This window comes from Haemaphysalis longicornis, unplaced genomic scaffold (genome assembly GCF_048455015.1).
Source record: "Haemaphysalis longicornis isolate Haplotype H1 unplaced genomic scaffold, Haemaphysalis longicornis Haplotype H1 scaffold_4, whole genome shotgun sequence".
Classification (NCBI taxonomy): Eukaryota; Metazoa; Arthropoda; class Arachnida; order Ixodida; family Ixodidae; genus Haemaphysalis; species Haemaphysalis longicornis.
In genome coordinates, this window is record NW_027526361.1 from 79,128,111 (window position 1) to 79,147,046 (window position 18,936).

General features: G+C 45.3%; 1 protein-coding gene across 1 annotated transcript in view; it reads left to right on the top strand.

Moving 5' to 3' along the window:
• Nucleotides 1-9,639: 9,639 nt before the first annotated feature.
• LOC144180410 (disintegrin and metalloproteinase domain-containing protein 10 homolog) overlaps nucleotides 9,640-18,936 on the top strand; it is a 31,881-nt gene continuing 22,584 nt past the window's right edge. The window contains exons 1-3 of the mRNA XM_077708759.1: nucleotides 9,640-9,888; nucleotides 15,334-15,526; nucleotides 18,271-18,455. Coding sequence (XP_077564885.1) covers nucleotides 9,685-9,888; nucleotides 15,334-15,526; nucleotides 18,271-18,455 — 582 coding nt within the window. The 5' untranslated portion in view covers nucleotides 9,640-9,684. The remainder of the gene's footprint in view (nucleotides 9,889-15,333; nucleotides 15,527-18,270; nucleotides 18,456-18,936) is intronic.

Consider the following 18,936-nt stretch of genomic DNA (forward strand, 5'->3'; position numbering starts at 1 on the left):
GCAACTTGCGTTTTCTACGCCGAAACTGTTTTCGGGAAAAATTTTCCTCGCGTAATGATCGCACCCCTAAATTTGAATCATATTTTTGAGAAAGAAAGCGCGATCATTACGCCAGAAAATACGATACCTTAAATATTGAAAACTCAATCCAGTGCCTCTTCATAAACCGTTTCGCGTGCTGCTGCGTCCTGTCTTTACTGATTTTGTTATCAATGCCAGGCTGATACTGAAACTAGTCAAGAGAGCGCGCCGAAGCCCCTCTAGCGAGCCACTAATGCGCACTTGACAGTTTTTAAGATTAGTGGAACTATTTTAGTTCTTTCCTATTTAATGAACAAGCTTTTTCCAACATGTTCATTGAAGAATTGAAATACTTTCTTCAACCTAGGCGACTGCCTTCTTTCTAACCAGTGCCACGTTGAGCAGGCGTGGGAGGTGGAACGGCTGTTTGTTCGCGCGGGAGAGTGCCGAGGGATGGTAGGCAGGCTTGATTGTCCTGTCCTATACGAGAATTTGTGTCCGTTTCGCCGTAGCATCACTGTCTCAGCGTTTCCCTACAGCCATGGCGCGCTGATCCTGATTGCTTACTGATCCATCAGTTTTGTTGAGCCTTAAATCCCTCGTTAGCGGAAGAGGGTGGTGGGAATGCATCCAGCTGCGCGCTTAGATTTCGTTTGCGCCACGTTATAGCAAATAATGCGGTGAGAAAGATATAGCTGCGGAAGCGTAGCTGCGCTCCAGATATTCGCGTAACGGGCTAGCGAGTGACAGCCGGGAGGTGTGGCGGAAGCATTAGCTCAGCAACGAGCACTTACACATCGCTCAACACTGCACTAACAAAAATTTAAAACTAGCACTCACTATGAACATTTATGAAGCAAAGACCTCTCGGCTCCCTTACTGGAGCCTTGAAACGTCTTTGTTTTATAAACTTTCATGGTCGGTGCTAGTTTAAATTTTTGCAATGTGTTCTCCTGACTAGACGGGATTTCGTCCAACTTTTGATTTCGACAATGCACTAGGCATGCTTCAATAAAAAAAAATTAACCCACACTCGCGATATTCCCGCCATGGTCGCGAACTGCTGTACTGGCGTAACTGTAACTGACTCGGAGTAACAAAAGACCACAGAGAGTTCTTTTCTAATTGCCACAATTAAAACCCGCCATTCGCCACTGAAACTGTAGTAATAAGGTAAGTACGCAGTTATGAAGAAGCCCTGGTTTAGGTGTTCTTGGCAATTCTGTGTCGTCTCGATGTATCTGTTTTTTGTTACGGAACTAACCACACTAACGAGGTCAATAGAGCTATTCTGATCACGGAGCAGAGGGTGCTGAGAATCCCTGGAGCTGGACAGGCCGCCATTGGAACCTGAACCTGGCAACGTTTAACGAGAGAAATTTATCCAGCGAGGCGAGTCTAGAGGTGTTGTTTGAGGAATTGGAGCGCAATGAATGGGATTTCATAGGTCTTACTGAGGTGAGGAGGACAGGTGAAGCCTTTACGGTGCTGAAAAATGGACACGTCCTTAGTTATCATGGTCTAGTGGACAGAAGAGGACTGGGAGTGGGATTTCTAGTTCATAAAAGCATAGCTGGAAACATAGATGAATACTATAGCATTAACGAAAGGGCAGCCGGTCTTGTAATTAGGCTTATATAAGAGGTACAAACTTGAGGTGGTACAGGGCTACGCGCCTACATCCAGCCACGAAGACCAGGCAGTTGAACGCTTCTATGAAGATGTGGAATCGGCAACGGCCAAAGTGAAAACACCGAATACCGTAGTTATGGGAGACTTCAATGCTAAAGTGGGCAAGAATCAGGCTGGTGACAAGGCAGTTAAAGGAGCCATGAAGAGAAAATACAACTTTGTTTAATTTGAAAGAACTAGAATTCAATATCTCACTCAGCTCCATTACAGCCACAAAATATGGTTTTTTAACAAAACAAAATCAAGAAGTATTTAAAAATTTTGAAATTTTGCGCCACGGTGACGTGTTATGAGCAAGAATGACGTCATACGGGGCAACAATAAAACATAATTTTCAGTGCGTAAACTGCACGTTAGCATTCAAGTGATGCGGTCAAATAGAACTAGAGCCCCATGACAGACGTTCAGTCATTTGTCGTCACGACAGCTCAGTTAGACGGCCGCCAATCGCACAAACAAGGTTCCATGACGTCATAGAAAAGTTGCGGGAAATTGGCTAGGGGGTCGCGACTGCTTCACACGTTTTCTTCATTATGTCCCTTATTTGTTCGAAGATTGCGATGATATTGGTGTCATTGTTATCGGGACTAAGCAGTCTTTTTACTAAACCCAACTTGTATTTTGTCTTCATGGCTCCTTTAAGAACTTTGGTATTGGCTGTAGAAATATCAGGGGGGACCTATTAGTCGAGTTCGCACAACCGAATAATCTACGCATCATTAATACCTTCTTCTGCAAACGCAAGAGCCGGAAATGGACGTGGAGGAGCCCGAATGGGGAGCACAAAAATGAAATAGACTTCATATTATGCGATAGCCCTGGCGTCGTGCAGGTTGTGGAAATGCTCGGAAGGGTAAAGTGTAGTGACCACCGCATGATAAGATCTAGAATTAGGCTAGATTTGAGGAGTAACCGTAAAAAGCTAGTACGAAAGAAGCCTGTCAATGAACTAGCGGTAAGACATAAAGTTAAAGAATTCAGGATCGCGCTGTAGAACCGATATTCAGCTCATACCGTGGAAGCAGAGTTTACGACACCGGAAGCCACCGACAATCTTACAGGCATTATCACGGAGTGTGCAGTAGACGTCGGGGGAACTATGGCTAGACAGGACACTGGTAAACATTCCCAGGAGACCAAAAATCTAATAAGGAAGCTGTATAGGATGGCAATCTCCAACCCAGCTGACAGAATAGACCTAGCGGAGCTTTCGAAGTTAATCAATAAGCGTAATACAGCTGACATACGGAAGTATAATATGTGGAGGAAAGAATATGCTGTAAAGATTGGATGGAGTCAGCCTCTTAACAGTGAAAAGGCGTCTAGGCGTGGGGAGAAATCCAATGTATACACGTAAAGCAAGCAAGGCAATGCCATCACAAATAGGGATAAAACAGTCACAGTAACCGAGGAGTTCTATAGAGATCTTTACAGTAGCCGGGACATCCAGGATAATGCCAAAAGAGAAACTGGTTAAGAGGAGATAGACATCCCACCAGTAACGACAGAAGAAGTAAGGAAGGCTTTAAAAAAAACTGAAAGGGGGAAAGCACCTGGTGAAGATGAGATAACAGCAGACATCTTGAAAGATGGCGGGAAAATTGTACTAGAAAAAGTGGCAAACCTATACACGCAATGCCTAATGACCGCGAGTGTACCGAAATCTTGGAAGAACGCAAACATGATCCTAATCCATTAGAAAGCTGACATGAAGGACTTGAAAATTACAGGCCGATCAGCTTACCGTCATTCGTCGACAAGGTACTTAGCAAGGTAATCGCTAACAGAATTTCTGCCACCTTAGATTTCAGTCAACCTAAAGAACAAGCAGGGTCTCGTAAAGGCTATTAAACAATGGACGATATTCACACGATCAATCGGGTGATAGAGAATTGCGCGGAGTATACTGAACCCCTATATAGAGCATTCATAGACTATGAGAAAGCAGTTGAGTCGGCCGGAACCGCAGCAGCCATTAAGACATTACGGAACCAGGGTGTAGACGAGCATTATGTAAGAATACTGAAGGATATTCACAGTGGGTCCACAGCTACCATCATTCTTCATAAGGAGAGCAGTAAAATGCCTATATAGAAGGGCGTCAGACAAGGAAACACATTCTCCCCGAAGAAGTATTGAGAAAATTGGCTTGGGAACAGGTGGCAGTAAGGGTTAACGGAGAATACGTCAGTACCCTCAGATTTGCTGATGACGTGGCCTTGTTAAGTAGCTCAGGGGATGAATTGCAAAGCATGCTTACCACCCTGGACAAGTAGAGTAGAACCGTGTGTCTGAAAATTATTATGTGCAAAACTAAAGAGTCAATAACCTCGATACAGCACAGCGGTTTGAGATAGGTGGCGAGGCAGTGGAAGTGGTAAGGGAATATATCCACTTAGGCCAATTTGTGAACCCGGATCCCAACCATGAGCCAGAGATAATTGGAAGGATAAGAATGGGGTGGAGTGCATTCGGCAGGCATTCTCAGATAATGAATGGCAGCCTACCATTGTCCCTGAAAGAATAAAGTGTATGACAGCTGCATCTTACCGGTACTCACCTACGGGATAAAACCTTCGAGGCTCACTAAGAGGGTTGAAGTTAAATTGAGGATGACTCAGCGCGCAATGGAACGGACGATGATAGGTGTAACATTAAGGGACAAGAAAAGAGCACAGTGAGTCCGGGAACAGACGCGTGTTAAGAACATATAATAGAAATTAAGAAGAAGAAATGGACGTGGACAGGGCATGTAATGCGAAGGCAAGATAACTACTGGTCATTAAGGGTAACAGAGTGGATCGCTAGAGAAGGCAAGCGTGGCAGGGGGCGGTAAAAAGTTAGATGGGCAGATGAGATCAAGAAGTTTGCGGGGAAACATTGGTCGCAGTTAGCACAGGAGCGGGATAATTGGAGAATAATGGGAGAGGCCTTTGCCCTACAGTTGGCGTAGATAGGTTAGTGATGATGATAATGGTGATTATAATGATCACGCCACATTGTGTTTGCATTTTTTATTATTTCTTGCTTGGGGTGGGGGCGGTCGGTTTACATTGAACCTCAAAGAGTAAGTACAGCTCGTCCCAATAAAGAGAGTTGTGGGGGGGCGGCAGTTAATCGTCAGGGCGAAGGCAACTTGCCCATCGACGGCTCACGCAACGCAAATTCTCTTTCAAGCTTGTCCAAGTGACCGCCGTAACGTTAACTGTAAGGACTGTTACTGTTTACATTTCCGAGTTTTAGCAAAAACTTATTATTTTCGCTTCATGCAGGCTTTTCCGGCTGCGTCTGGCACAAGATCGGTCCTCGTTCTCGAACGACTTCGTCATGGTGACCAGTCGTGGTGCCGTCAACGCAAGCCTCGATCATATCTACTCGGGACACGTAGCAGGCGAGCATAGATTTCTAAATAGAGCACAGATTTAGGAAAGGAGTGTTTTAGACTTGCGCCATTCCCTGATGATCTCTTTTCAATGCGAAAATTATTTGGTCCATTGGAGGATAATTCTGGCTTCGGTACCGGAGTCGTCTGGCGTTGTCTGTCGCAGCAAAAGGGCTACTCAATTCCCACTGGCTGCGACTCATCATACTGATCTATAGCGCGTCCCTCAGCAATACAACGCAAAGAAAAAGAACGCGCGCCTCGACGAGGGTAACGCCTGGGTGTGCGCAGAGCTACGTGAAAGAAAAGAGGGTTAAACTGATGTGTTGAGCTGATTAAAAACTTCGGGGAAGCTTGTTTAATTTCAGCCAACGCGAGGGCGAGATTGGCACTCTGGATTTTTTCCATTCTTGCACAGTGGAGCAGATGTCACAAGCGATCCAGAGCGCTGTGGGGTGTTTAATTTTATACTGAAGAGCGTTCAATTAGAGAATAATGCTTTCACGAGAAAAACTCACGAGAAAAACTCGCGGCATCGGTGTTTTTTTTTTGGTAGCATAAATAGGACTACCCTTTAATCTTAATCCGCCCTCCACTCGAGCATCCAGTGGAGGGATAATTGAAAGCGATCTTCGCGTGGAAAGGATTTGCGGTATCTTCTACTCAGCGGAGTCGAGGAAATAAGGAGTGGAGGACAAACTAACACAGCCATGCTCAGAACTTCGTGCAGAGTTGAGAAAGCTAAAAGGGGAATGGGACAGTAGAAGACCGCCTGGAAGCACTTTCCTATGAGGGTGGCCGATTCACTGTCAAGAGCAGTCTTATGATAACCTAATGGTATACGGCCCTACCAAATTTCAGTAGTACTGAATGTCATTACAAAAGCACTGTGTAATGCTATAGAGAAACGGCCCGAAATACGAACGCATTAAGTTCAGGGTCAGCGTCTTGGGAACCAGTGGGGGTACTGCGGCACATCTTCGATTTACCTGAATCGCGCCGCAGTTCTGAGCGTGTAATCTAGATAACTTACTTAGCGCGGTCTTACGAGAGGCTAGAAAGGCCAGAGCATGTGAGAGGACCGCGTGTCTATTCAAAGAGAAGGTTCGCAGTCGACCTGTCTCGAGCATTTTGTCCGGTGTCCTGTCTTTTAGGGCAAGTGTTATGTGCTTATTTTGAATTGGATAAGTGCTTACAATCGTGCACACTCAAGTAGGATCAAAATTACACTCAGTGGAAATTGGGTATTTTATTGCCGAATTATCTTTCGGAAATCCGATGGAGAGCTTCAACAGTGGTAGGTTCCCATGTGTTTCTGACAAATGGTAACGCTACGAAATACTTTTTTTTGTCTTTGTTTGAAACCGACACCTAGATTTGCAAGCTATACTCAAAGATAAGTCGATCCAATCTATTATGGCGGAAATCACACCGTGCTTCATCAGGCTGAAGATTACAGTGTTGCGATTCCGGGTACTAAAGGCAATCAAATGACTGCAGACGTTCCAGGGAGCCGGGTGGTCGGCGCCGTTACAGACGGCGTGTTCGTTGGCCACATCGCCCTGCCTCCCCGCGATGAGTTCCACGTGGAGCGCGCCAGCCGCTACTTCGGCCCACGTCACCGCGGTTTCCACTCCGTCATCTATTCGGCGAAGGACGCTTATGCTCACGACGGTCGTTGTGGCCTGCACGGAGCTACGGAGTCTTTCCTTAATAACCTGCGCCGCCCGCGTGGTCAACGAAAGGTATTACCCTGAAAAAGTCTCAGTCATCCACTTTGGCGCCGCATATTGTGTGGTTGGAAATATTCTCAGTCCAAGTTGCCCTTCGGGCGCACGTAGCCCGCAAGAAACTGCTTAATATGGTGTAAAACCAGAAACAGACATCTCCTCCTATCGCACAAATTCTTGCGTAGCCAATGATGAACCACTCGACTCGAACAGCCTGTGGCTTGGTCCTTTTACAAATAATGCGACTAAAGCATTAGAATGCATCACAGCGATCACTTCTCAAATATTATCTGGGATACTTGGAGCTTTTTTTGAATGTGAAGGCGAAATCTTAAATTTGGTACTTCTTTTGATTCGTTTTTAACTTCTTTTTGATCTTTGCGGCCGTGCCTGTCACCTTAAATAACCAGACATGTGTACAGCACACTCCAAAGCTCATTACGCTCGCTTGCCATCGCCAGAGCTTTCGTGTTCGACCCAGTCGGTGCCTTCATTACTTAAGGAGGCTCGTATTGCACTTGCGACAGAGGGCTCTCTCTCCACGAGTAACCCATCGCAATTCTTAAGAACACTCGGCGCTGTTTTTCCTCCGGTACGCGCGGCGACTGTCGGTATGGTGTTACGCACCACACAACAATTTTCTGCAGCTATTCAAATTTCTGCATTCGTATAAAAACAAGGCTTTCGCCCTTAAACATCGCAGTATTGCAGAGGTTAACTATATTGCGTAGAGGATACCCGCGGCATATTATCGTTTGTATGCCTCCTTTAAAAAAAGGCGAATCTGTAGGGTGTAACCAAGAGCTCATCTCCTCTCGGCCATCCGGGAGCCTTCTCAAACAACGTCCTCGTTTATAACCGCGCAGTTCAGTGCGAAATGATTGTTTTTCATGCGTAAGCGGGTCGAGATAACGTCGGCGTTTATTGCAAGCTAACTAACTACCATGAAACGACCGTCGCTTCAAGCTGTGAGAAGTGTGTGTAACGTAGTTAGTTGCAGAACATTTCGCTCCCCTTATTAAATAATATTTGTGACATAGGGTCATGTAAACTATTTAGAGTACGCGCAGTTTTGTATCAGACCAAGGCAGTTTCCGCTTCTGTTGGGAACACGGCGTCATGGAGGTAAATATTGCAGCGACACTGTCATATGTAGAAAACGGTCCGGAAATACTCACTCCTTTTCAGGGGCTTGTCGAATGACAGCCACTTAGCAGCAGTTATTCTGGATATATAATTGTTGTCACAATGTCTCTCCCAGCCTTAGTGGCAACATCTTCGACCTATAAGTAAAACAAAAAAAATAAAAGTGCATTTTGCAAAGTTTCTAGCACTTTAGAGTTTGAGTAACGTGCAAACTATGCTATTACTAGTCTCACTGGGTGCCATAGTTTATGACTGCAGAGGCAAGACCGAAATTCCTTATACTTTTAAAAACCGATGTCAAAAAAAAGTGACGGAAAGCAACTACAGTACGGTGACTATCAGTTTTTTGGGAATAGGATGCAAATGTTTGGCATATTGTTACGCTCCTTGCCTGACACAAGCGTTTTCCTACCTCTTGAAACGTGTAATTGTACACATAATAAGGAACAATACTCCTCGGCACGTCTAATTAAGCTATGAATGCAGTCTCGGTGGCCCTTTGTGTTAATGCAGCAAACCACAAGTTCCTGGTTTGGTGGTACACTACGGCCACACAAGACAGTGAATACTGAAAGATGAACCCTGCGTTCTTTAATCCGAACCTTTGCTCTTTCTCAGATGGCGATCAAGGAGCCCCAGGGAAGGCGACGAAGGCCGAAGCGTTCCGCTTTGGACTCTCTATCGAAGAGCTATGGCGGACCTGGTCCGGTCTGGGCGTCCAACGTGTCTGAGTTCAAGGTAGGCGTGACTGCTGACTTTACTGAGCTCGAACTGGCATTAAGCGCAGCGTAGTGCGAGCACCGAAGCATTATTGCGGATCTTGGGACATCATCACCAGCCTATCTACGCCCACTGCAGGGCGAAAGCCTTTTCCATTATTCTCCAATTACCCCGGTCCTGTGCTAACTGCGAACAATTTATCCCCGCAAACTTCTTGATGTCATCTGCCCATCTAACTTTCTGCCGTCCTTCTAACGCTTGCCTTCTCTAGAGATCCACTCTGTTACCCTAATGGAACAGACGACCTCTCTAATTCCCTCGTCCCAAACTGTCAAAGCGAAAGCGTTATAGGCTAGATTCCCACGATTTCCGGGGTTGCAAGATCTGCCCATCTAACTTTCTGCCGCCCTTCTAACGCTTGCCTTCTCTAGAGATCCACTCTGTTACCCTGATGGAACAGACGACCTCTCTAATCCCCTCGTCCCAAACTGTCAAAGCGAAAGCGTTATAGGCTAGATTCCCAAGATTTCCGGGGTTGCAAGACATTCCCGCAACCATGCCCGGAACTGGCGTCAACACACCAAAGAGGAAACGACAAGGCTAGAAACTGTCGGGTCTGCGCCGGACGGTAGGACTAACGATACGCTTTGTGCTCGCACGTTGTCAACCGGTGCTCGCAGCTTCGCGCACAACCAGTTCGAAGTTGCTTGGCACGCAGTTATAATTACCGTTAGAACTTGCACACGTTAGTGGCACTAGGCCTAACCAAGGCGATTGGACAAGCGTCTCTGTAATAGCAATGAAGGGGTGGAAGAGAGGCCAATGAAACAATAGAAACAATTGCCGAGTGCAGTGGTTTTTGCAACATTTTTACTGCACATGGTTTACTTTTCTTTAGGTAGTTGTCCCGGCGTTGTTCACTCAACCAAAAGGTATACCCACCAATCGCAGGGCCGTGGAGATGCCCCACAAAAGCGAGGCGGTAACTCCTACATGAAGCGTGTCTGCAACCTTGAAATCCTGGTGGACCACACGCTGTTTCAATCTGTCCTGGAAGATTCAAATGGCGAGGAGGAGAAAGCACGCGAGACCATCACTTCCATTATACATACACACACAGCGTCGGTATCCGAAATCTTCAAAGGGACGAGCTTCAACGGCATAACCGACATCGTCTTTGAGGTGCAGCGCGTACAGGTAAGACAAAGTGACTTCGGGTGCACAGTACAAGGTTGCCCGCCGACTAGTGTGTCCTTATCCTAGAGGCACAAAGAGAATCTTTTTTTGCCTCTTCCTGCGGGGTTTCAGTGAGCTGCTGCTATTGCTGTGGCTGCTGCTGTTGCGGCTTTCTAGCCCCATGCGCCACTAGGTTTTATCCTTACACCAGACAAAGCAGCCGCCATTCGGGTATAGCTCCTCCAGGGGCGAGACACAGCTCGGGAGCGAGGGGGGGGGGTGGTTTGAGGCGATTGAATGCGAGACAAGGCTGGCCTGTCAGGCTTGGCAAGTTACTTGTGGGGGAGCAAAGGGGAGTAAATGGGGAAGCCCCATTTCCTGCGTGGATCACGTTATCAGTGCTTGGAGCTGGTGACCTTTTCACAAGGGAGATAGAAACACTGAATGTTTCTCCTTACCTGTCGTATTAATCGTCGCACTCACCAGAGCCCACAGCTCGGGGAAATCAGCAACTACGCCAAGCACAATTAAAAAAATTCCACACGCCACTTCCTCTCAACTAAGCTACGCCACGCTGAATAGTTCTCGTAACGTTGATTTTCACGTATGTGTTTGATCCGCCTCTTTTTTTTTTTGCAAATTTTCTAGCAGCCCTCACCGCCGCTGTGGATCTGTAGCTAAGGCGTTGTGCTGATGAGCACAAGGACGGGGTTCGATTCTAGGCCCAGGCGGGCCATTTTCTGATGGACGCGAAAAGCAAAAACGCCCGTTGTGTACCAGATTTCGGCGCAAGTTATAGGTCCCCATGTCATAGCCTCCTGTATAACAGAATGCGCCTGCTCTACCGTCCCGAAACCCATTGGAGCATCCCGTTCACTGTGGGGGCGCCAAGTTCCCAGGTTTTTCGATGGCCATGCCGATTCGAACTGGTGTTTCAAGCAGAGGTGAACTGAAGCGCCCCTCGGCGTCGTCCGCTGCGCGAAGGCGTCTTTCAGCTGCAAAAGTCCGCAAAACAGCGAGCTTTGTCTTCATGAGCCAATAGTAAAGACCGAAGCTTTATGCGTGGCGTCGCAGAACTACTAAACGGCGTTCGGTGTACTGTTCCCGTCGGCACGCCCGCCCTTTTGGGTTCACTACGGGAGTTTTACAACAGAATGTGTACATGTCCTCACGGTTGCCACTGCGATAAGAGACAGTTAACTTTTTTCCCGCTTTATAGGAGCTGATAAGTGAAACATAATGAGGCTTGATTCGGGGCTTATTGATAATTGAGTCCTATTAACTAAATTTTGTTTAAACAAGTCCGTACAGTTGAGCTCCCTTCAGCCGCTAATGTTTTTTATGGTCCCCTAAATGGTACACGCCAATTCTTCTTCCCCCCCCCCCTCCCCTATTTCTTCGTCGCCGCTGCTCCACGAAATGGTGCCATCGTGCATGTACTAGATATATTGACGACGCGGTAGTCGGCAATGTCATGCTGCTGCGCAAAGAATGACCACATTTAGCTTTAGCACAAGGCGATACTCAGCCTTTGAGGGCCCCTACATCAGCTCAAGATAAAAATTCAGCCTGCACTTAGCTCGTTTCTCTCTCGACTTCTTCGTGCTACACTCATTCTTCCCTCACTAATCACATACCAAATAACCGATCAATTCCCAGTGGGTCACAAACCCACTAATGAACTCGCCCGTAACATTTCTGGCTGAATCGAGTGAAACGCAAAAAAAAAAAAACCCTTTGCGTTATATTACGTACGTTTGAACAAGGTAGGCCGAGAAGGACCATCTCTTTAGTAATTGCCGCTGTCAAGTTCTAGCCTCACCCCAGCCACTTGCTAGACGGTTTATTTTTGGCCTCGTGAATTTTTATACCTTTTTGTTCAAACGGGAGTTTCCCGCCAGTGCTGGAACGAGCGTCTCCTTTACACAACACGAATTTTTCGTTTGCAAAGGGCCTTGAGAACTTTTTTAAAAACCATCCGTTGTTGCCAGGTGTGAAGACGAATGTTGACCGTGCCTTCGCCAACACTGGAGAACCTGAGATTGGGGCGCCACCAGAGAAAACGACGGAATGTTTGGCACTGAGCAGGCACAGAGGCGTTATACAGTAGGCTATGCCCATGAAGGTCAAAATTAATCCGGAGCCGTCCACTACGGTGCGCAACATCGCCTGCGTTGCGCCGGTCCACGAAACCCTACAGTAAATAAATAAATAAATAAATAAATAAATAAATAAATAAATAAATAAATAAATAAATAAATAAATAAATAAATAAATAAATAAATAAATAAATAAATAAATAAATAAATAAATAAATAAATAAATAAATAAATAAATAAATAAATAAATAAATAAATAAATAAATAAATAAATAAATACATAAATAAATAAATAAATAAATAAATAAATAAATAAATAAATAAATGAATGAATGAATGAATGAATGAATGAATGAATGAATGAATGAATGAATGAATGAATGAATGAATGAATGAATGCTGGCATCCCTCGTTCAGTACATTCAAACACAGGAACAGCAGGAAAGTTCAAGCTATTGGTAGCGTTCAATGTGTAGTTTGTTTCCACAGGCTAGTATCTCCAAAATTCTTCCAGTAATTCTACTTTCATTTTTACGAACAAAAACTCGTTATTTGTATACCCGAAAAAAAATTTATACCCGAAAAAAAAAAAAAAAACGGCCCCTTCACCCTTCTTAAACGTTATTTTTGAATTAGTACCCGCCGCGGTGGTTCAATGGCTATGACGTAGTGCTGATTATTCCAAGGACGCAGGTTCGGTCCCGGCTCTAGTCGCTGCTTTTCTGGTGGAGGCGAAAAGCGAAAACGCGCGTGTGTTGCTATACGGGCGCACGTTAACGACTCTGAGTTGATAATGATGATGATGGTGATGATTATGGTTGGATTATTTTGGCGCAAGACCAGCTGGGTCAGAGAGCGCCAGACAGTTGTTCATAAATAACCTGGAGCACTCCACCAAGGCACGCCACAAAGCCCAAGTGAAGCTACGGCGCGTTAAGACCCACAATAAATCATTATTATGGACTTAGTGTAGGTTCACAAGAGCCATCTCCTTCCCTCTGGTCTATTCGCCACGCACCCTCACTATCGGCTGTGACAGCACAATCACGCGCACGCAGAGCACAATTTAATTGATTGCAAGCTCGCGTATCCCGTAATAGTAACAAAAGTTTAATACAACGATCAGATTAGTTATCTCTAAGAGAAGAATTTTGTGACATCAAACTGCAACCAAAGCTCACGGGACGCCATTTTAGTATTTTGAAAAGTGGCTGTAGTTGGCAAGCGGTATTCTCCTTTGTGGGGAGAATTACATAGAAAACTATGACTCCAGACGGGAGCTTCAAGGCGACATGTTTGGTGGAACGACATAATATGGTGTTTAAACCACATTTAATCACGAATACGAGCTCCTAAATTTCACTTCAGCGTTCCTTCGAAGTACACAAGTCGATCACCGAAGTCAAAACCATTTTCATAAATGTGCCTGTCGATCGGATGTGAGCAAAATAGCGTGAGAGGTTTAACTTGTGTCTCATAGCATACCTGCTAGACATTATCAAGGGGCCAGTGTCAAAGGTCGTTAATGTATTCTTTTTAGAAACAATAATTTCTTCCGGGTTCGTTTATTGTGATTGCACACTTCGAATCTTTCCTTTAGTTTTGCAGAAGGAAAGCGCGTGGTATTCCCTGATTAAATTTTTTCTCAGGATACATAGCAAGTGAACGTGTGAATCGCTGCCTTTAGTGTCTGAACTGCTCAATGGGAGGTGCTACCAGCGCAAAACATAAGAAAGGTTGTCATTAAAGTTGTTTACTTTGACTCAAACGAAGAAACGTTTTAGGGAATAAAACACGAAATGATTCGTAAAGTACTTCCCAATGAGAAATATAATCGCAAAAAATTGATCTCGAATATTTAAATGGAGAGTGCGACTGATGGCCGAAGAGAAAAAAAAATTGAGGGCTCTTCGATTCTGTCAGGTTGGATGACCTGCGGTGAAGTGCACGAAAGAACACACTTTTGTTTGTAATTTGTGATTGAGCATAGATGCTAGCCATTTAGCGTAGGGAAACTTGGGACGACCCGAGCTTTATTCTAGCGAACAAACGTGGGGCTGTCTGCTTCCCTCCCGCGTGGTAGGCATCTTACTGTCTGTATAACCCACAACCAAATCCAGTAAACACATCGGACCGGTCACATTCTGATGTTTGACATCCCAATGTAAGCCTCCCGCCGGCACAAACAACATGTCATTACTGAGGGCATGAAGTCTATAGCTTTGCGCGCACGCCTCCGCCCCCCGCCTTCCTCCCTCCCATCCTCTCCCGTGCACGCATAACCTGGCAACCGCTTCTGTGCGTGTGCTTAAGCGTGAAAGACACCGGAACATCACAGTCGTGAAAGAGGGGTCGGCGGTGGCGAAAAGAAACGCTGAGGTGGCGCCGAGTAAAGCGGCTTCACCGAAATAAAATGTGATTTAAGGGGGGGGGGGGGGGGGGGGGTGGGCAGACATATACTACTTCTCAGTAAAACAGAAAATAAAGCAGCAAGAGCGCGTTATTTACTCAGTGCATAATGAACCTATATTTGGGGCATTACCACTGCTGTGCACGTCAGCGATGTCCGCGATGCAAAGCTAAGGATCTCCTCAATCATCTTTTTCGGCTGGTAGGGTCTTTTATGCGCTTGGGAGGTGGACACGATATTCCCCAAGTTGCGAGTAAGAACGTTTAAACAACGGATGCCAAGTGCTGGCTTGGCCCGGGAATTTATTTCTGGTCACGTCCCTTTCTCTGTGTGAGTCAGTTTGCTTAGAATAAAATCTGGTATTTCTGCTACGGTCGGGCGCAACAGAAGGGAATTTTTAAGCGAAGGCTGTCTTAGTGGGACCGACGACGTCCTGTCAAGAAAACTAAAGGTTTTTGCCATAGACCGGTTGGTCTACCGAAAAGCCCTGATAGACCTCGGGACACACAGCGCGTCTGCGAACCGGGCTTCCATCGTGTTAAAGCGGTTGCATGAAAATCGCAAAAAAGAAACAGTTCTAGATCGATCACTCTAGACCGACAGAACACGAATCGCTCATGAAGGAGTACAATGGTGCACGTTCATCTGATAAACCATTACCACTAGATCGTTCGTAGATGCGTCTACTTAGTGCACAAAAAATCGTCGCATGCGTCCGTTGTACGTTTCCGACATGGGTGTTTGAAGGTTTGACGATCGATTGGATGCACTTTAAATGAACGTTGGACGCACTTTAGCGACGGTTGTGACGCACTTTTGACGCAGATCTGATGTGAGAAAGTTTTCGAGCTTCTTTCAACGTTCTTAGGGAAGAGTTTTTTTTTTTTTTTTTTTGCTTTACTGTCGCCCCAGCAACCATACACAAGCACCTCACACCACTTTCCCCTTTTGTCGCAGGTCAACGACTCGAGCTCGTGTGAGGGCCGCGTTCGGCGCACGAACCCCTTTTGCCGCGACGACCTGGACGCCACACACGCGCTTTTGGAGCTGTCCAAGATTAACCACGAGCACTTCTGTGCGTCGTACTTGTGGACCCATCGGGATTTTCAGGGAGGAACGTTAGGCCTTGCCTTTCTCGCCGAGGCCGGCAGTAAGCAGATCGCAATCCGGAATTAGAACTTCCGTTCGTAGGAAATACAATTCGCTTGCCAGTATTGCACACATTACCATTTCCGGGGAACAATTCTTTTCAAGTTTAGGAACACTGGTAGTGCTCGACGTGGTGTAAGAGGACCAAGACGCTTTCTCCCCTAAGTGGGTGGCACCTTCAGTAACAAACTCTCCCGTACAAAAGACCAATTAGCATCTTGACAAGCTGGCCACAACCATCTGGTAAGGAGCCGCAATTAAATTTCAGCCATTCGGATAACGACTGATGAATTATGACTTGTCAAACTTTCTGGTTCCTACAAGATCGAATGCCACGACTGTCATGCATCGTACATCGAGCAAGCTGGGAGATAACGCGAAAAGCAATGAAGTAGCGTGTAAGAGCATGTTTCTACGGCTGCAACTGCTACATGTGCAAAGATGGAACGGATCAGTGTTTAGAAAGATGGAACTGGTCAAAATGGTGCTTTTAAGGAGAAAGACTGGTGACATATGGTTGTAAACAAAGCCTTTTCTGCAACATCGTGTTTCAGTCTCTTTATTCGCTTTCGTTTTTGTTTCTGTGTATTTTGGTTTCAATTTCTACAAAAGGCTTATTTACTACCTATACTGTGTGCCAGTTCTCCTCTTCCATTTCATTTCTTCTAATTTTGGCTTCAATTTCTTCGAAAGGCTCTTTGACTCCTACATCGTACGCGAGTTACACGAGGCGGTGCCTCAGTGGCTAAGGCGTTGTGCTGCTGAGTACGAGGACGGGGTTTCAATTCGCGGCCGCGGAGGCCGCTTTTCTCTTGGAGGCGAAAACCAAAACCTCCCGCGTGTACGCGATTAATCCGGAGCCCCCCACAACGGCGCGCCTCATCGCCTGCGTTGCGCCGGCGTGTTAAGCCCTACAATCAACCAATCCGTGTGCGAGGTCCTCTCTGCGTTTTCGTTTCTTTGTATTTTGACTTCAAATACTCCGAAAGGCTTCTTTACCCCTACTCTATGTGCGAGTTTTTCTCTTCGTTCTCGCTTCTTCGTCTGACGGCGCGAATTATATTTCCGCGAGCAGACCGGCACACGCAACGGCTTTTTAAGAATCAGGATTGTGGGTGGCTGGTGTGCACTTGTTCCACTCTCCTGACATCACGTTCAGGTGTCACACGGAACGCACTATTCTATAATGCTCGCGTTTACAGTTTATGGTTTATTAATGCGGGCACGTTGAACCCTCCAATATCCCGAATGTTTGGTAATCCCCACAGTGGTTATGTGCCAAAAAGGAGGAATCATAAGAATAGCACCTTTTCCTCCCCAACTGGCAGAGTGCGGATAAGGCAGTAGAGCCGTACTGGACTCCCCCTGTGGAGATCCCGTTTCAGATCCCATGCGAACTCAAATGTGTGCTTTGTTTACTCCTTACAGGGGTGGTCGTTTTCTTAACCGGAAAATATTAACGACATTTTTTTCGAAGACTCAGGCACTTAAGGCTCTCACTCTAAAACTGTGTGGGTATTTTGGTACGTGAACAGCGGCGGCGTTACATAAAATTTCGACGTTTTCCAATCCTTACGCCCGGATAGCAACAGCGACACTAAATCGCGAAGTCTTCGGATATATCTGTTACAGTAAACTCGCGTTAAGACTAACTCAAAGGGACCGTAAAAATTTGTTCGTATTGATGATTGATGATTGACTATTGCCATTGGTTTCCCATTAAACCAATATCAGAAATTCGTTTTAAGCAAATGTTTTTTGCATTGTGGGCGTTACAAGAGAGCAAAAATGCTGTTCGTCTTAACCACAGTATTCGTCTCAGCCGAGTTTGTCTTAACGGGAGTCCACTGTATTTCTTTTACACAAATAAAACTGTCGACAGTGGTTGTAGCCAGATAACTCAAGCTAAAATAATGTATGTTGTTTTTCTTTTCGTTGTTGGAGTCTTTTACGCCATTAGAAACGTTTATTTTACTTTTCTCAAAACAGGTTATTGCCCCGCCACTCGGGACTCGGATTTGGTGACTTTTTTGTGAATGATAGTATTATAGAAATAAAGCTTCGTGCAGTCATTTATCACATGCAGATGCCAGCAAAGAAGAACGGTAAAATTCATTGATGTCACAAATGTTTTACAGCTTATTTTCGAGGTATAGGAGCTCAGAACAGGCAGTGTTTGCTTTCCCTAGGTTTTCTAATATTACTTAATAATATCTATCATATTACATTAATCTCAGTCCATTGCATAAGCAAACAATTGACCAGATAAATGCCAAATCTTTTCTCCATTTAGAATTTCATTATTTTTCATCCTTGACTTAACCTTGCTTGCATGATAAGCAATATTGAAAAACCAGCAGACAAGAATCAACTAGGAAAATGCCACTACACATTTTCCTAATTCAATATGTTTGATTGTTGCCTTTAAATACCGTTTATTGCAGCCGAAAAATTTAATAAAAAAAGAAAGATGGGTGGCATCTTTGTAGTCCGGAAAGCCGCAGGCCGGTGCTGCTGCCCTAAATATAGGTTAAGTAAATATGTTGACCACGAAGAAACATTAACGCAGACCTAGCTTTTTATGTAAGAAATTAAGCTATGGAGTTCCATCTAACCTTTCTTGTTACTCAAAGTAACAAGTGGAACCTCAAAACGCATTATCATGTTGCTGTTATTGGAAGGGCCATATTTTATAAACCGTAGCTTGAAGCCAGACATAAACTTGGAAGGCGTGTATCTGTGCAGGTGACACCGGAGGAATATGCGACCTTCATCACTTCGGGGCGAACGTGGACGTGGCTTCCAAGTACCACGGCGAGCTGAGCCTAAACACGGGAATCGTCACCTTCCTCAACAACAATATCCGGCTCTCCCAGCGAGACACCGAGATAACATTCGCTCACGAGCTCGGGCACAGTTTTGGCTCGCCGGTATGAATGCTGACCAATTCGCGATTGTGCTTATACAGCGTACTTGATTTGTTAAACGCTGGAAATGTCAGCAGCATGGCGTTTCGTTGATGTGCATATGTAGTATTTCTTGTGCAAAAATTTCGAAGCTGGTTAAGAAAAGGCACGAGGGTAACATCAGGTAATACAGCCCGAAATAGTATCTCGTGCCTCACAATATTTGGAAGTAATAAGTTAAGGTGAAGACGCTGTAAATCGGTTGTACGGCAGGGAGAAATTTTGTAATGGTCAGTAACTCGTCAAAATAATGTTTTACTTATGCTGCAGAAAGCGGCCTTCAGACACAAATAAACGCGGTTATGTTGGCGCTGCCCATTGTTTTTTTCTGGTGATGCGGAAACAAAATGACCATCTTCACTTTGTGGTTTCAGTATAATTGATATCTTTTTAACCTAATAATTCAATGTGAGTTAGGCTTCCGTTGAAGTCAATACTGCCGCCA